This window comes from Podarcis bocagei (genome assembly GCF_964188305.1).
Source record: "Podarcis bocagei genome assembly, chromosome: 16".
NCBI classification, from domain to species: Eukaryota; Metazoa; Chordata; class Lepidosauria; order Squamata; family Lacertidae; genus Podarcis; species Podarcis bocagei.
The window spans coordinates 7,022,381-7,042,011 of NC_138142.1; the positions used below are offsets into that span (position 1 = coordinate 7,022,381).

At 46.0% G+C, this 19,631-nt stretch overlaps 1 protein-coding gene across 2 annotated transcripts in view; it reads left to right on the forward strand.

Moving 5' to 3' along the window:
- Positions 1-19,631, forward strand: part of LOC308575780 (transmembrane protein 132C-like) — a 300,534-nt gene that overhangs the window by 165,363 nt on the left and 115,540 nt on the right. For both annotated transcript variants that reach the window (XM_081174740.1, XM_081174741.1), the window contains exon 3: positions 5,122-5,268. In XM_081174740.1, coding sequence (XP_081030866.1) covers positions 5,122-5,268 — 147 coding nt within the window. The remainder of the gene's footprint in view (positions 1-5,121; positions 5,269-19,631) is intronic.

The window sequence follows — 19,631 nt, forward strand, 5'->3', positions numbered from 1 at the left end:
CAGTGAGGGAACTGCCAGAAGGCCCTCAGAGCTGGACCTCCGTGTCCGGGCTGAACGATGGAGGTGGAGACGCTCCTTCAGATATACTGGACCGAGGCTGTTTAGGGCTTTAAAGGTCAGCACCAACACTTTAAATTGTGCTTGGAAACGTACTCAGAAGATCCTCAGTTCAAGCCCCAGCTTCTCCAAGTAGGGCTGCAAATGTAAGCTGTCTAGAGAGTATAGACAAACACTCACCTAGATGGACCAATGGCTTGACTGAGAATAAGGCAGCTTCCCGTGTTCTTGTGGTTAGCCAAAGAGGATGCCTTTGTAATACAACTGCTGCTGCGCCTGCTGAGTTGGCTTAAGAAAATAAGCACAGAAACCCAGACATCTTTCACTTCCTGGCCTAATTCCACCTCATCTGTTGACATTGTTATATAAAACTGCAAGAGGGAAAGAGAGATACTGCGGAGGGAGGAGAGAGTGCTGCAGATTATAATTCCACATATTTATTTAGAAGCTCGAGTCTTTGGGGCATTCCAGCCGCCCATTCCAGCACTAAGTGCCATCACTGCATTGATTTTCCCTTACTCTGGATAACCTACTTTACTCCTGGACTCTTCCTGCCTCCAGAAGGCCATTATATAATGTCTCTGTGTGTGCATGTAAAGGCAGGTTGCTTTCCCCAAAATGGTCGATCCGGTGGGTTAATTAACAGAATGGCTCTGTCACCAGAGTTGTTTATTCCTCTTGCTGTTCTTGTATCACCCCCCCCCCCCTTTTAAATTTTTGTCCTCCAGTCCTGGATTGTACTACTAACCTTGTCCAGCGAAAACGTCCTCCCTAATCAACCGCAAAGCCAGCTCGTACCTCTGCCGGGCTTCACGGTGGAAAGAGCAATCTCCAACTCCTGGGGAAATTGTAGCCTCTCCCCCCCCCCATACAAACTCCAATTGCAAGTGACAACGGATCTCTCTGAGGCAGCACAGGGCAGCCAATGTGTGAGATGTCTGGATGGAAGAAAAGGGTTGGTGGGGAGGGTCTATGTCAGTAGTCATTTCAGCAGTTTCCTCTCGTGTATCTGCTGCTACTCAACATCTTGGAACGTGAAGAAGAGCCCTGATGGATCAGAATAAAGACCTTTCTGGCCCAGGGATAGCCAGTGTCCAGATGGGAGAAGGGCTCAGTGTTAGTGGTAGAGTGTGTGCCTTGCAAGCGGAAGGTCCCAGGTTCAAATCCCAAGTAAGGTTGGGATTGACACCTACCTGAAATACTGGAGAGCCAATCGGTGTAGGTAATACTGAGCTAGATGGACTCAGTATAAGGTGTGGACTACAACTCCCATCAACCCTCAGCCAGCCAGCCATTAGGGTCAATGGTTAGGAAGAGTTGGAAGTCTTGGATGACCCCCATGCAGGCTACCCAATCAAGTTTATCCACCTTGTTTTCAACAGCCTGCCATTTTTGGAGGGCGCCATGTTCACTACCGCAGGCTAGGCTGCATTCACACTACAGTTTATTCCATTTGCCTGACGTTTCCCTAACTGTTAGTTTATGCATTAATTTGAGATTTTATACAATGTAAGAGCCACTTCAGGGAAACTGATAGAACGTAGTGCATGTTTAGTGCTCGTTTCTGTGCTGCTTAATTCCGGGGGGTGGGATCCATTTGCAGCCCCCTTAGAATGGAAAATCACAGGAGCGAAGTGACAAAAACTGGAGGTTGTATAAGGCCATGCAGTTATTTCTGGCTGCTTTCATGAGGGAGCAGAAGCACACAGGTGTGACAGTGAGCAAGTAGCAACGTCATCCAATGATGTTCATTGTTTTGTCACACCACACCCACTGAGGTAAATGAAATCTAGTGTGGCATGTTGGTATATCATAGAATCATAGAACTGTAGAATTGGAAGGGACCCCAAACATCATCTAGTCAAACCTCCTGCAAAGCAGGAATCTCAACTAATGCATCCTTGAAAGGTGGGCACCCAGCCTTTGCTTAAAACCACCCCAGTGAAGGGGAATCCACCACCTTCCAATGGAGTCTGTTCTACTGTCAAACACCTCTTATTGTCAGAAAGTTCTTCCTGGTGTTTAGCTGGAATCTCATTTCTTGAAGCCATTGGTTTGGGTCCTACACCCTGGAGCAGGGGAAAACAAGCTTGCTCCCTCTTCCATATGATAGCCCTTGAGATATTTGAAGATGGCTATCTTATCTCCTCTCAGTCTCCTCTTTTCCAGGCTAAACATACCCAACTCCCTCTACCGTTCCTCGTAAGGCCTGGTTTCCAGACCCTGGATCATCTTGGTCATCTTCCCTTTATTGCGACGCTATGCTTCTGTTGATATCGCCCTCCTCTGTATATGTTCCAGCTTGTCAATATCCTTAAATTGTGGCACCCAGAACTGGACACAGGACTCCAGGGGTGGTCTGACCAAGGCAGAATAGAGTGGTACCTTTGTTGGGATGCTATACTTCTGTTGATAACGGCCGGAAAGCCACAGTTCCATAATGCAGCCAGTATTGCAGTGTTAAATGAATGCCAGAAAACATGAAAGAACCACTGGCGTTGCAATCAGAAAAGCCAACACAGTATTCCCCATATCCGAATGCAACCCTGGTCTATCTTGTCTCCCACACTAGCCAACCAGGGCAAGAAGAGAATATCCCCTGCCATGCTTTTATTTTAATCACAGCACCTGGAGTTCAGTGAGATCCTGCTTCTTCACAAATCAGGTTCCATATAGCTAATAAGCATTGAACAGCCCATGCTCTATGAATTTGTCTAACTTCCTTTTGGCACAGGGGTGGCTAGCCTAGGCCTCCCTTCAGATGCTGTTGATCCCAAAGTCTCTTCAGTCCCAGCCAGCATGTCCAATGGATAGGGATGATGAGAACTACAATCCTGCCACAGCTGGAGGGAGGCAGGATAGCTACCCCCTGTTCCAATGCCATCGTACATGAATTGGCTCAGATGTGGGACCGTACATTTCCTCCTTGTTTGGAAATTGCTTGGCTTCTTTTCAGGCTAATTCAATGAAGGTCACAGGGCATTTGTCCTCCATTTTTGATTGTTTGGGAACTGGTGAAAGGACTGCCTCCTGTGGATCCCTGTAGCGTTTACAAGCAGGCATAATAATGCAGTGAGGAGTAAGCAAAGAGAGGTTTCCTTAGCAAGAAAAGAAAGGGAAAAGGTGCTCAGTTTGTTCTATTGATGAGCTTCTCTGTGTAACGACTGCCAGGCAGTCAAAAAACAAAGTATAAAAGGCAATTAACAGCTAGCGGCCTGCCCAGGATGCTTCTCACAGAACTTGCCCAGAGTGTTTCTTATAACATAGATAAGAAAGTGCTGATAAGTTCTCAGTGAATTAGTAAGTTTAAAGTGGAGAAAGGAAAAATTACTTCCCTGAGCAGCAATTAAAGTCCATTAAAGTCCTGGGGAGCTCTGAAGCCTGCTTTCTGAACCAATGCCATCTTGCATTTGTCTCTGTCTTGTCCTGTGCCATTGCGCTTCAGATTGCTCATTGCTTGATGGTCTGACTGGCTTCCCAAAAGCCTCTGAATAGAATAGAATAGAATAGATTCTTTATTGTCATTACACAAGTGCAACATTGTACAAAGTGCAACGAAATTGGATGCCATCCCTTAAAACATCAAAAGCAAGACAACAACAACAACCAAACAAACCACATTCCAGCCACACCCACACCACACCCATCAAACTCCCAGGTCACACTATCGAGTTACAGCATTCAAAAAGGCCACAGCTCTTGGATAGAAACTGTTTTTCAGTCTATTTGTCTTTGACTTGATGTTTCTATATCTCCTGCCAGAAGGCAGTAGTGCAAACAGACCGTGTCCCGGGTGAGATGAATCCTGCAGGATGTTATTTGCTTTCCTAAGACAACGGGAACCGTACAGTTCTTCCAAAGATGGGAGAGGATGACCAATAATCCTTTGGGCTGTGGTTATGACCTTCTGGAGCACCTTCCTCTCCCTAGCTGTACAACTGGAGAACCAAGCACAAATACAGTATGTAAGAATGCTCTCTATGGAGCCTCGGTAGAAGCACACCAGCAGTCTCTCACTCAGATTGTTCTTCTTTAAAAGTCTGAGGTAATAAATTCTCTGCTGGGCCTCTGTAAGAAACAGGATGCTGGGAAAAGCCAAGGCTAGGCAAGGTGATGCTCTCTGGATGTTGTTAGACTCCCATCAACTCCAGCCAGCAACATCTGGAGGACACCATGTTGGCTTACCTTGAGCTAGACAGACTTTTGGCAATATCTTCCAGGCCAGGACTCTTTGTCAGGGTGGAGTGTAATGCCGTTCAAAATGGTGGCTTCCTTATTTGTTTTCCCTGAATTCCTCTTTCCCTGTCACACAACAGGAAAGTCTTCTGAACTCATTAGAAGTCACTTCCAGCTTGCTCTCATATAGCAGGGATTGCCTCTTCTGATCGTTTTAGTAAAGGTACCTGTATTTCTGTTTTGTATCTCACAGAAGGAAATGCCTCATTTGACCATTTTAGAAGTATTTCCCAACCCTGACCTTCAGGCTTATTCTTAGGTTCCTATACAGGTGTGTGTTTGTGTGTGCAGGGGTGTGTATATACCTTGCCAGATTGCAATATTATTGTGACTCCCCTGCTCAGCGCCTGAGGGCCCCAGTCCTGCCACTCAACACCTGGCCCAGGGTGGGGCCTGACAGGCCTATAAGAACTGCTGCTGTGGCTACCACCCAGGAGGACTCCCCTGTTCAGTGCCTGAGGGCCCCAGTCCTGCCACTCAACCCCATGGCCTAGGGTGGGGCCTGATGGGCTCTATAAAGGACTGCTGCTGCTGGGCGGAGAGGGGTCCATTTTGTTTTGTTTTTTGTTTAAATTGCTGCTATTTTTACCTATGTCATTTTAAACTGTGATATTAATGGTGTATTCTTAGCTTTAGATTTTGATTTATGTGAAAATTGTTTCCCATTTGGTTGTGTATTTTTTTTAATGTGGTTTATTTATTGTTTACGACTTTTGTAATTATTATGCTGTAAGCCGCCTTGAGCATTGTTTTTTTAACTGTGGAAAGGTGGCATACAAATAAAAAATGATGATGATGATGATGACTGCAATTCTTTTTTCCCAATAGGGCAAAGGTAAAGAAAGGAGTAAATATCCTGAGTGCAAAGGCAAGTGACCCAAGGCAGTGGGACGTGACGCAGAACGTAGGAAACGGTGGGAAACACTCGACCACAACAGTGATGTGTCAGAGAATAATGCAGAGTCCAAGGAGCAGGTGAGTTGGTGCCATTGCTGTGGGACATGAGGCTCCCATCGTATCAGTTTGATAACCACATAACATGCGAAAAGGCTTTGATTCTGATCAAGCTTTTATTCCACATAGTCAATAGGATGCTCGCCAGCTGGGCCTTTTGTCTGATCCAGCAGGGACCTTCTTATATTTTTCATGGAACTTCATTGAATAAAGGCAGTGTCTCTCTGAAGTGGGAAATGGCTGAGGACCAGCATCTAGAGAGGGCTGTGGCCTTCACAGCTTGCTTTGGAGCTTCCTGAAGGCATCTGTTGAGCGACCATGAGATACCTGTTTCTCCGTCTCTGGTAATGCTAGAATTTGGGGCCATCCAATGAAGGTGAATGTTGGAAGATGCAGGACAGGCAAACAAAGCACTGCTTTATACAGTGCATAGTTAAACTATGGAGTTCATTTCCACAAGATGTAGCAACGGCCACCAACTTGGATGGTTTTAAAAGAAGAGTAGACAAGCTCAAGGAAAGGTAACATTCCCAGTGGCTCCCTTGCACTCAGGTTCTGTTTGCGTGGCGATTCCCGCCCCCCACCAGTTGGAATAAATAAAAAGACAGGACACCAAGATTTTAGGTTAATGGGCGAAAAAATGGCCACAACTTTACTGGTTACAGGTAAGAGCGCTTTGGCTTTAGGCATTGGTCCTATCAGACTATCCGGTATGAGAACCGGAAGGGTTAACTCCAGCAGGGGGAGCCCCTGAGATGCACATCCCTAGGCACTCCCCGAGGGGTCACCGCTCGGGGGCGCGCTTTAGACCCTTGCCTCCATAGGTTTCGGACGAGGCAACGCCCCCCAGAATCCTTTATCGGACTACCCTTAAATATTTGGGGGAGGTGATGGCGCTCCTCCCCCCTAACTCATCTGCATAACAATGCCCCTACCAATGCCTAACCGCCAAACCAAAGGCATTGTGCCGATTTGCTACGAGGTAGACGAAAAAACCAAATGGCTTTTAAATCGATGCCAATTAGCCAAGTGGAAAAATTCCTACCAGGCCCCTTGCAGCGACCAACCGAGGTCCATAGCAAAATCCGAAGGGAAACCAAAAGGGAGGGTGGGTGGGAAACCGCAGCTGGGGCAAAGAAGGAAAGGGGCGATCCCGGGCCGCACCAACCTTAAGTGGCCCAAGCCCTGCCCCTGCAGTCAGCTGATTGGCTGGCCCTGGGGCTGACGTGGCCCGAGGATTCCCCAAGTCACGTGGGGCTGCAGCCAGCCCCACGCGGATGTTGGTGGGCGTGAGCCCGCAACCCCCCCCCCTTATGTCGGGAGTGTTTGTGAGCCCCCTTCTGTTTGTGAGCTTCCCTTTGGCATCTGGTTGGCTGCTCTGAGAACAAGCTACTGGACCCTTGGCTATTCTTATGTGAGAAACAGGATCTTTAATCTTACCCAGCATAACATCTTTACTCTCTGTGAAGGAGAACCTGCCTATTATAAATGACGATTTTGCTAAACAGAAAAAATGCATGGTTTTAGAATTTGAACTTAGTGTAAATTTGAACTTTAGTTCAGTGGTAGAGCAGCTGCCTTACATGCAGAAGGTCACAGATTCAATCTCTGGCACCTCCAGGTAGGGCCTGGAGAAGACTGTAAGGTTGTAATCTTGGAGAGCTACTGCCAGAATAGATAGCATCAATGGTATAAGGCAACTTACAATGGTTAGTGGTGGGTGAGTGTATTAGCAAAGAGTCCTCTTGTTCTTCAAATGGCTTTACAGAACATTGGTTCATTTGGCTCCATTGCTCTCATCTTACGTTTCTTGAGAGAGATGTCCTCATTGCTGGTTGGTCTATCACTTTTCCAATAAGCTCTTCCTGTATTACAAGTTAGCATGGGGCCATCGTGCAAAATAAAGCTCTTTGAGGGGCACAGGAAGAGGAGGGTAATAGCAATCTATCACTCACCCCCCACAATTTGCAAATGAGAAGAAAGTGGATTTGATTGTGTATTAGGAAAGCATGTACAGGGGAAAAAATGCCTTGAAGACTCTTTTTTTTCTCTCTCTCTTTAAAGCAGGCAAGTAGCACCATGTAATATATGCTGAAACCCTGATCAGTTTATTTATAGTGCAGTTCCGTGGGGCGTGGGCAAAGGTCTCAAACCGTTTTCTTTCTTTCTTTTTGGCTACAGATGGTACCTAATTCTATCCCAGGCGGGAGGAGGGGACCCTGTTGCAAAGCCTTCATTAACTGCACTACTCATCCAGATGCATGTTCCTTGTTCAGCTTCTCTTCCTTTCTGCCAGGTGGCCTTATGATTCTTCCCCCGCTGTGTTGCGTCCTGATGGGTGCAGGCCTAGTGCCAGTGTTGGGCACCCTTGAGTAGTTGCTGCTGCCCCCAACCTGGCTGAACATTGCTTGGATGCATGCCCAGCCCCACTTTTCCAGCTTTCCTTTTCTAGTGCTCCAATGTACATGGGGACGGCTCAAAGCTGCCATTAATAAATTTCTGGCAATGCCCTAGAACAGGGGTCAGCAACCTTTTTCAGCCATGGGCCGGTCCACCGCCCCTCAGACCATGTGGTGGGCCAGACTATATTTAGGAAAAAAATATGAACAAATTCCTATGCCCCACAAATAACCCAGAGATGCATTTTAAATAAAAGCACACATTCTACAGTCATACCTCATGTTACGTCCGCTTCATGTTATGTTCTTTCAGGTTACGTCCCGCAGCGACCTGGAAGTACCAGAAAGGGTTATTTCCGGGTTTCGCCGCTCGCACATGTGCAGAAGCGTGAAAATTACATCGCGCGCATGTGCAGAAGCGGCGAATCGCAACCCGTGCGTGCACATATGCGCCACTGCAGGTTGCGCTCTTTTCATGTTGCGAACGGGCCTCCGGAATGGATCCCGTTCACAACTAGAGGTACCACTGTACTCATGTAAAAACACCAGGCAGGCCCCACAAATAACCCAGAGATTCATTTTAAATAAAAGGACACATTCTACTCATGTAAAAACACGCTGATTCCTGGACCGTCTGTGGGCTGGATTTAGAAGGCGATTGGGCCGCATTCGGCCCCCGGGCCTTAGGTTGCCTACCCCTGCCCTAGAACAACCTCAGTGTGACGTTGCTGTGGGGCATCTTGGAAGGAGAAATTCGATTCACTTTTCAATTAAAGGCAAACAGAACCACCCTTTGAAATTTGCACTTTTTCTGATTTTTGTTGTGTGCTTCTCCAGCCAATTCATGTGAACAAAAATGCAAAATGTAATTGCTAATGAAAATAACCTGCCAAAATGCATTATATTTGGGAGGATTGCTTTGCAAAAATGTGTATAACAGGCAAAACTGCATGCAAAAATTCTATGCTATATTCCATTAGTTTTCTAGAAGTGGTTTTCACATTGTGTGAAAGCTCAAATACAATGCAGAAATTAACAGTTTTCCAACTGACACTAAACAATCTGTGGCTGCTGTGCATGTGCAATTTCCACTGGGTTGATTTGCATGTAGTATTATTATTAACCTCTTTTCAAGCAGGGGGAAAAAACTTCATAAATAGTTTACAAACTACATACCAAACATACTGAAATATAAGCTACAGCAATTCAGAATATCCATCTCACTTTGAAACATTATAAAAAGCTGCAAGGAAACAACAGTAACCCAGCATAACACAAACTTTCTGAAACCATGTCATCATGCCAGTTCTGCAGCTCAGATAATACCGTATTTTTCGCACCATAACACTCACTTTTTTCCTCCTAGAAAGTAAGGGGAAATGTCTGTGCATGTTATGGAGCGAATGCCTACAGGTGGTGGTGGTGGTGGTGGGGATCTGCTGAAGTTGTGAGGAGAATCCATGGTTCCCCTTCCTTCCCTCCTCCGGGTCTCGCTTTGAAACAGGAAAGCAGGAGAAGAGCTGCTGAGTGGGGAGGAGAGAAGGACAGAGAGCCTGCTTCTTTAAAGGAGCAAAGCAGGAGAGGAGAGGAGCCGCTTACACGAGTGTAAGCGGCTCCTGTCTGGTTGGCTCCTTTAAAGCAAGCAGGCTCTCTGTCCCTCTCTCCTCCCCACTCAGCTCGCTAAATAGCAGCAAAGTTTTTCAGCTCGCTAAGCCGGGGATGAGCGGGGAGGAGGGAGAAAAGCAGAGCCTGCTTGCTTTAAAGGAGCAAAGTTGGAGAGGAGAGGAGCCTTCTCCCTTTATACCCTTCTTCTTCATTATTAGCAGCATCTTTCTCCACACACCCCATGCGTGCTCCTTGCCCCTTGAGTGCTTTTCCTTCCCTCCCCACTTAAAACGTGGTTACAAAGCACGGATCCACATGGATCCTCAGGATTTTTGCACTGGGTCACCCCAAATTCACCATCAGATCATATGTCTGTGGCCACAGCATGAACCACAAACTGTTTCATTTAGAATATTTTTTTTCTTGTTTTCCTCCTCTAAAAACTATGTGCGTGTTATGGTCAGGTGCGTGTTATAGAGCGAAAAATATGGTAATTAACTGCTAAAGGCCACTTCAGAATGCATGATGCTGTAAGGCAGGAGTAGGGAACCTCTGGCCCTCCAGAGGCTGTTGAACTACAACTCCCATCAGCCCTTGGAGCAAGCATGGCCAATGACCAAGAATGATGAAGGCTTGGGCTTTCATTTTGGGAGCCACTGCTGAAAAGGCCCTGTTCTGCATGCTCCCTTAGTTAGTTAGTTATTTTTATGCAAGCTTCAGGGATCTCTCCCCTCTATCCAACAACAACAACAACGTCAACATGTCAATGCCTCAATATTATTTTTCAGTGCCCCCCCCTTTTCTGCTCTTTTTTAGTCGCCATTCACCCCCTAAGTTTTCTGTCAGAGGGCTTGATATCTGATAACCTCTCCAACTTGGATTAAATTCTGAGCTCGAAAAGATATCCAGGTTTTGAAGCAAACACACTGCACCCCAACACACACACACACACACACACACACACAGAGAGAGAGAGAGAGAGAGAGAGAGAGAGAGAGAGAGAGAGAGAGATTTTTTTAAAGGCATTCCATGCCTGGTTTGCAGCAGGGATCTGCGAGTGGATGCAACAAACCTCTGACATTCTGGGGACAGAGAAAACATCTGTTGTTGTGAGCAGCTTACAGCCTCTATCTGACCACAAAGGATCTCATTTCCATTAGTAGGATTTGCAATAGAGAGTTTGCAATACAAGCAAAGGGCAGAGGACCAAAAAGGGGAAGAAGAAAACATTTTGGGAGTCTGCCCAAAAAAAAGGGGGGGAGCATAGATATCCTTGAAAAGGAAGCCAGGGCTTTCATGGGCAATGTCAAGTATAGTTACATCCTCAGTAAAAACAATAAGCAGGCTGTCACGTCATCGTCCCTGCTACACACAAATAAACACACTTGATGAAATCTACTTAGATAAATAGAACTGCAAATCTCTTTGAGCTATATCCAGCTAAGCTACACTCTCTAATGGACCCAAGTGAGTCAATGTCCATTACTTTTGATGGGTCTACTCTGAGTAGGACAACTATTGGAGACAACCTTTTGTCTTTGTTATATAGTGAACAGGGCTATATGTCTTCAGGAAATGCACAGAATTTAGCTTGCTCAAAATGTCTGCTTTTTTTAAAAAAAAAAGCACAAACACATGTTTTTAGACCTTATGGGCTGTGAAGCAGGTGAAGGGAGCCTTGGGCTCTCCATATCAGGGCCATCTTTACCCAGGGGTGCAAGGGGTGTGGGGCACCCAGGCACCAAATTCAGGTGGGGCGCATCTCGATCGACGGCAGTGACTCTGTAGTGTCAAATATTCCTGATGAGTCAGGAAACAAAAGCAGTTTTTCTGCTTCATTCTTGTTACAGGTGGCTTCCCCCCTCCCCAAAAAAGCTCAATAAAAGTTAATTTGGGGGTGCTGGGCCTCGGTCCAGTATACCTGAAGGAGCGTCTCCACCCCCATCGTTCTGCCCGGACACTGAGGTCCAACACCGAGGGCCTTCTGGTGGTTCCCTCGCTGCGAGAAGCCAAGTTACAGAGAACGAGGCAGAGGGCCTTCTCAGTAGTGGCACCCGCCCTCCCACCAGATGTCAAAGAGAAAAACAACTACCAGACTTTTAGAAGACATCTGAAGGCAGCCATGTTTAGGGAAGCTTTTAATGTTTGATGTATTGCTGTATTTTAATATTTTGTTGGAAGCCGCCCAGAGTGGCTGGGGAAGCCCAGCCAGATGGGCGGGGTATAAATAACTTATTATAATTATCATCATCATCATCATCATCATCATCATCATCTTTGCATTCCGGCAGAGCATATGCTAAAGACAGCCCTGCTCCATATGCTGCTGACTACAACTCCCATCTAGAACATTTGCCATGCTTTCTGGGGCTGATGGGAGTTGTAGCTCAGCAACATTGGGGTGGGGTGGCAAAGATTCCCCCACCCCTGCTGTAAAGAAGAGAGAGCCTCTAGCATAGCTCCTTTTCATGACTAGTCAGAAGTGGCAGAAGCCATATTTGAATATGGTTTAGCACATTCAGTCCCTGTTCATCTTTACAAAGGGATGTATATCTTTTTGGAGGGGTTCACAAGTTTAAATGTTTTGACTGACTACGAAGTGGCTTTTTTAGCCAAACAACAGGGGTGAGGGTTTGTTTTAAAAAAAGTTTATTTACTCAATTTGTATACCACCCTTTCATCCATAAATCTGAGGGCAGTTGACAGCATTAAAATGCAAGACAAAAACACAACATACATAAGAAAAACAAGAACACCCCCCCATCAATAAACCCCCTCCCCCTTCCTTTTGGCCTCACTCCCCCCCCCCACGCCGAATTACTTTTGCGACCTACTTGGTATGGAAGGTTGCGCTGCTCTGCTCCCGTTTGTCAGTCTTCCTTTGGCACATGCCACACAGCAGGCCTTCAGAACATTGCCAAGGGTAGTTTGGAGCCCTATCTGCACGGAACAGAGATATTTTATCAAACTAATTTAATTTGGCACAGGGCGGCAGTCCCCAAATGGGATCTTTCTGGGTCATTGCTTCTCCCAAAGTAGCTTGGCAGCGGCATTTGTTCCATAGAGCAACATGTTGCTGCTCTTACTGTTGTTGTTTAAAAGATGAATAATATCTATAACAATATCATTAACAATATCATCACCAATGCCAATACTATCAAGAACAACAGTATACTAATAAAATTAATGACATTAACCATAGGGATAACAACAGCAACACAAATGTATGTTTAGTTCAGGATTCCCAGATTGAAATTCTCGTCCGCGATCACAGGAGTGGAAAGGAGAAAACGTCACCTCTCAAACCCAGCACTTGTCACATAGAACCAAGGGCATGTCGTAATTCAACATTCCAACCCAACATTCTCCCTCCTGGTGATATCGCTAGATGTATTTGACTCCAACTCCCATCATGCCCGGATATCTGCCACAGTGGCTAAGGCTGGTGGGAGTTGATAATAACAATACAACAACAATAATAACAATAATAACTATAACAATTTATTATTTGTACCCCGCCCATCTGGCTGGGTTTCCGCAGCCACTCTGGGTGGCTTCCAACACAGATTAAAAACACATTAAAATGTCACACATTAAAAACTTTCCTGAACAGGGCTGCCTTCAGATGTCTTCTAAAAGTCAGGTAGTTGTTTATCTCTTTGACATATGATGGGGGGGGGCGTTCCACAGGGCGGGCACCACTACCGAGAAGGTCCTCTGCCTGGTACCCTGTAGCTTTGCTTCTCGCAGTGAGGGAACTGCCAGAAGGCCCTCGACGCTGGACCTCAGCGTCCGGGCAGAACGATGGGGGTGGAGATGCTCCTTCAGGTATGCTGGGCCAAGTTGAATGGAGTGCAACAACATCTGGTGGGCACCAGGTTGAGGAACACTCTTCTGACCACTGCACAATGCTGGTTCTCATTATGTAAGAGATTTATACTGTTCAGAGAGAGCGAGAGAGAGTGCTAAAGCACACTTGCTTTCCTAATCTCACTGAACACTACAAGCTAGATAATTTCACGGGACAAAGCAGGTAATTACCAACTTCTGCGACACTGCTAATTCCAGTGTGCTTTGTTCAAGCAGCCACAGGAATTTGACTCTGTCGCCTGGCGTCAAAACCAATCTGTTGCTGTTGCTGGTGCACAATTCTTTCCACAACCTTCCTGTCTAATGAGCTGCCAGTGGTAGCTAGGTTACCCATTAAAAACTCTTGTGTCCTGAAAAAGGTTTTACAGAGTGACCCTTGTGTGATGTTTTTAAAAAGGACATAGCAGCATAAACTCTCCAGTGCACCTCACCCAATCTCAGTTTGCATGTTTGATCAGCTTCAGAGGAGAAGCACTTGCCTACTGACTGAGGAAATGTAGGGAAGGAAGGGCAAAATGATGCATAGCTAAGATGAGGCAAGGTTTCTCTCCCAAAGTATCTTACAAACAGGAACATCTGCTGAAACTCATAAACAGCTGACTTCAGCAGCAGAACATCACACTGTTGCCCAATTTGGCTTTCGACAGTGGAGAGAAGTGATAAATCAACCAGGCAATAAAGCATGAGAGAATTGGGGGGGGGGGGAATCACAAGATAAAGCAAATAAAATCCCCATTAGTATTCACTAAGCTTCACTTCCCAGACTTTTCTAGACCCATACGTCACTGTCAACTGCAAAATCTCACATCTATCAGAGTTTAGGTTCCATCCTGTTGGGAATTCAAAATGGCAGTGTGGGTCCATCCCTAGACTTCTTCCTCTTCTCTCCTCAAGTGTTGAACCAATGAACCTGTTTTGGTCTCCAGTTAGATACTTCACCAAGGAGGTTCTCAAATTGTGATCCACAGGCCACTGGTGGTCCATGAACTTATTCAGAAGGTCCCTGGAAAGTTGGTGGAGCAGCTGAGAATATCTGCATTTGGATCTGACAACAGACACCAAGACAATTTCTTTAAAGCAGGGTCAGATATACTCAACACTCTGGCATAGGACCCATGATCTTTACTTTACAGTGCTGATGTAGTCTACTATTTTTTCCCCTAATTAAAGTATCCCTCTCCGACGGGAAGGTAAACGGCGTTTCCATGCGCTGCTCTGGTTCACCAGAAGCGGCTTAGTCATGCTGGCCACGTGACCCGGAGGCTGTACCCGGAAGCTCCCTCGACCTATAAAGCAAGATGAGCACCGCAACCCCAGAGTCGTCCATGACTGGACCTAACGGTCAGGGGTCCCTTTACCTTTAGGTACTAGTTAAAATGGTCCTTCTCATTGGCCTGGCTTAGGGCCTGTGGTTTTCGTAATAATACAGTGCTGATGTTGATGATACTGGCCCTGAAAAAAATAGATGTTTTAAGTTTTCTGCTCAGAACCCCACCAATTTTCAGTAGCCTACCAGTACAAAAGTTTGAGAATCACTGGGCTAGCACACAGGGCCCAGCTAGGGCACAGAAAATATGTATCTTGGCTCAGCTTCAGCTGAGCACCTGTAATTGCCCCTATCCTTCTTCCCTGTTACATCTGAGAAAGGGCTCAATGGACTTGGTTTGTTTTCTACCACTTACTCAGATGTTCTCTCTTGTTCCTTGCACACATTTAAACACAGGATTTATAATCATGAGCAAAGTGGGTTTTTAAGTAGCACCTCATTGATTTTTGTTAGTTTCCATGCTCCAAATTAATGGACTGAGACCACACTGCTTGTGATCAGAGCAGCAGGGATTCAATCAATGAGTCTACTGTGATGCATGAGGGAAGGACTTCAGTCCCAGAATACATCAGGCCTGTAGAAAGAGCACATCCAATGTAGGAGGAATATTTAGTTGTAGCAGGGATGGCAAACCTGTAGTCCTATTGCCATTGCTGGATGTACTATTCCATCAGTCCCAACCAGTGTATACCCTCCAACACGTGTTTTGGGGCTCCATGCTCTCAATCGAGGTTGCAATCTTGCACTCCCCCCCCCCGATGCACCCGCACAAGCATAAACAGGCTCTTCACTTAGCCCTCCAATCGCATCCCTTGGTCAGTGGCTCATTATCGTTCCCTCCTGTTGATCTACTTTAAAAATAATGAAGGTATGGCAAACCTCTTTGTCCACGTCAAAATATAATTGCAATTTGCTATACTGAAGCCAGGAGGAGGGGAAATCAGTTACCTTTGCAAATCTGCCCATTCTACTCCTTTTCATAAGCTACAGTTATATGTGATGATAGTTGCCGTTATCAAATGAGCAATACAGTGTAAGACCCCTTCTAAAGATTGCCCAGGGTAAATGTTAGCAGGTATCCTGGCTGTGGCTTGACCCCACAGAAACACTAATTATGGGGCCCAAATAATGCCAATTTATTTCAACCACTTGACTCACAGTCTGTTACCAACATGCCTTGTTGTTCTAGACTTTTCACACCTGCCCATGTGTACAAATCAAGGTTAAGCCGTCTGCTGAGTTTCTTAAATACATCCATATTCTTTGCTCTGACACGATGAGGTCTCTATCTCCTCCTTGTTAACCCTAGTCATTTGCACAGGCAACGCCTCCAATCTCACAGTTCCGTCTTGTACAACACAGCATAATGACCATTATTCATCAACTTGATGTTCTGGCTTAACAATACAAATCATGCTGAACTCATCCTTCCCTTTCAATTCCAAATCAATTTTCTGGGAGGAAATTGATTTGATTAGTGATCCATTTGCTTAGCCTGTTTCAAATGCTTGAAGGTTGTTAGGGTGACCTCTAGAGTCTCTTGTGAGTATTGTGATAAGTGTTTCTTCCTCCATGTGGACTAATACAGGGTAAATGTACCCTACATAGGTAGTTAATTTTGCAGGAGAGCCCCCGCCAATCAGTGAAGACAGTATTGAACTAGATGGACCAGTGATCTGACTCATTATAAGGCAATTTCCTTTGTTCTTTGTAGAACACATATCTCTGCCCACCACCAGAGGAGAATGTTTGTGGGAGCTCAGGAGGAATTGATTTTCGGGTGTGAAAATGGCATCGGGCAGGGGGGATTTTGACAAATCGGCAAGGTGATGGAAAAAGCAGCGGAGACAGCTTCAAAGGCTCAACCATTTTGGTGGTTTCCTAAAAACAGCTCCTCTCCCAGTATAAAGAAAATGTGTTCTTCACCTTCACAGCCTGCAAACAGAATCTCAATAGGAGAGCTTTCCCCTACCCTCCTCTGGCTATTCTTGCCCAGGCAGCTCTCAGCCTCTCAAAAGGTATCAGTCCCTTGTAAGGCTCTGACGTTTTGCTTGCCTCCTAAGTTTGTGACAGCTCAGATGAATCTCCTACATCTTGCCTCTTAAACTTTGCAATGGGCTCCTCTTGGTGTGAGTCCCTTTAAGGCTTGCATGCACCCTGCTGGGCTGACTAGCCAGACGTTTGTGGGCCACTGACATGGGCCATTTATTATCTCCTGTAAAACCTTGGTGAGATATTAATCAAGCAGCAGGAGCTTCTTTCTGTGCAGTAATTGCTACTCTCCCTGCTATTCTATCTCTCTCCTCTACCCAGAAGGCCATGCATGGGAAGCAACATGCAGCCTGTCTCTTGCAGTGTTCCTGCAGTGCTACACATGCAAAGGGGTGGTTCAATCTCATTTGTCGCTTGTGAGAGCAGCTTGGGTGTGTGGGTAGGCATCCTACCAAATCCGTGATGTTCACGATTCCAAGGGTGAGGAGGGTGTGCTGAAGAAGAAGAGCACATTCTCGTGATTCTCAGTAGTGTCTCTATGGGCTCAGGAGGTCTGTGGTAGGGGAAGGCATGGGACGGGAAAGGAATCAGACCTTCAGCTCCAATGCAGATGCCACATCCATCAACTTGGCAATTTCATAACCAGGATGCCTTTCAGCAGGTGACGTAGATGCTCTGTGGCAGCCCTTATTGTGCTGTCTGAATTTCAGCCTCAGATCAATATTTCCACACTGTCAAATTATGAAACTGGGCCAAATAAACAGTGCTAGCAGCTCATCCATCATGGCTTCAATTCTGATGCTGGGAGGAAATGAGTAGCCTAACGCAGGACTCAAATACTTGAGTTTTTACATTGCTTTCCATCTGTGTTTCACTGTGAAATTTGTGTGTGTGTGTGTGTTGGAGGACAAATGACCATCACTGATTGATGGATTTTAAAATATTTTTATTTCTTTATTATTACTATTATTTATTACATTTGTTTATCACCCTTCATGCATAGATGTCAGGGCGGTTTACAGCATAAAAATACAATATAAAAACCCAAAGTCATAATAAAAACAGAACAATAAGCCCCTCCCCCCAGCTCCCCCCCCAAAAAAAAACATTTAAAAGGATTTTGGTCAGCCAAAAACCTGTTTGAAGAGGAACATTTTTGCCTGGAACATAAAGGTGTATAATGAAGGTGCCAGGCAAACTTCCATGGGGAGAGCATTTCTATAATTTCTATAACGGCTCTCCATTTAACTATTTTTATTTGTTTCATTCCATATATGGATCATTTCCTGCGGAACAATTCAAATATTATATTCAGTTCCAGTCCTACTCAAAGTAAACCCTTTGAAATTAATGGACATGTCTAACTGAAGTCTATTGATGTCTAATGGACATGTCTAACTGAAGTCTATTGATTTCAGTGGTTATAATTCTCAGTGGGTGTAACTTGATTGGACACAACCCTTGAAGTCCGACAATGTATCTTCCTCTTTGGTCGAGTAGTGGCTGGTGACCTTTGAGGAGGGCAGGGATACCAACAGTAGGTCGTAAAAAGGTAAAGGTACCCCTGACCATTAGGTCCAGTCGAGGACAACTCTGGGGTTGCAGCGCTCATCTCACTTTACTGGCCAAGGGAGCTGGCGTACAGCTTCCGGTCATGTGGCCAGCATGACTAAGCAGCTTCTGGTGAAACCAGAGCAGCGCACAGAAACACTGTTTACCTTCCCACCGGAGCAGTACCTATTTATCTACTTGCACTTTTACATGCTTCCGAACTGCTAGGTTGGCAGGAGCAGGGACCGAGCAATGAGAGCTCACTCCGTCGTGGGGAGTCGAACCTCCAACCTTCTGATCAGCAAGCCCTAGGCTCTGTGGTTTAACCCATAGTGCCACCCGCATCCCTCCACAGTAGGTGGAGCAAGAGCCAATTACAGGCAGACCCACCCCATACTCGCTATAAGTAAGAAGGCAGCCAGATGGGGGCTGGCTAAGAACAGACTGTGTTTGGAAGGGCAGCCCTGCATTCGCCCCAATCAACCTGCCTCTACTGGCTGGATTGGACCCAATGCCTGTCCAGTGCTTCCCATCATGGCCATGGATATGCCTCTCTGATCCCCACAATGAGTGCATGAAGGCAATATCCATTCTTGACTGCCTGCCTCTCGGGAAATGTCAATCAGTGCTTCTGAACCACGCAATGGGCAGGTAAGATGGTCATTGGTCCATCCAGCTTAGGGTTGCCTTCACCAGGGCTGAGGACCAGGATCTAGCCTGAGGGCTACATACTGACCCCCCCACCCTCCACTGGCCATTTTGACAAATGGGTGGAGCTTCCCATATGTTAGTAACTTAACATTGTTATGACACCAGGTGACCACTTCAGGAATACAGGAGTCCGACTGCCTTATTCCGAACGAATCCAATGGTCCAGCTAGCTCAGAACTGTGTATACTGACTGACAGTGACTCTCAAGGCAGAAAGGCTTTCCCAGCGTTCCTGGAGATTGAACCAGGGGTCTTCTGCATGCAAAGCAGATGCTTTTAATATTGAACCATGGCCTTTCCTGACTGCAAATGGTGACCCAGCTAATTGGTGCAGACTGCAAGCCCTGCTTTCTGTGTTTGCAGGTATAATTTGGATTCAAGCCATGCCCCCAAATCAACATCCCTGCACCCTGCAGACAAGCAAAGGTGTCTGCAAAGCCAGCTTATGGGGGAGGGATGTTGGTTTGTCGGCACAGGTTGAATGCAGAGCGTACCTAAAAATGGATCATTTATGGAGCTTGATGCTGTCGGGACTGATTAGCAAGCCCTGTTTGCTGAGGAGCAGTAAAGAATGTGCTTTAAGCTCCTGGTGGTACCTTTACAGCCACATCTTTACCTGCTTCACACATTGTGTTACGTATGATGTCAGATATGGGACTGGTGGTCCTGGTTTGGGGGATATAGCCTTTCAGGCCAAGTTAGATTCTCCAGCACTGGTCTCCACAGACTGGCAGCAATTATCCACACCAACCTTTCCCAACTTTGGGTTCTGAGATGCTGTTGGACTACAATTCCCATCATTCCTAGCCAGCATGTGGTGAGTGATGATGGGAGTTGTAGTTCAAAAACATCTGGGGACCCAAGATTGAGGAAGCCTGATCTAGACCTTCAGAAGGGAGTCTTGTCCCACCTGGAGATGCTGGGATTGGA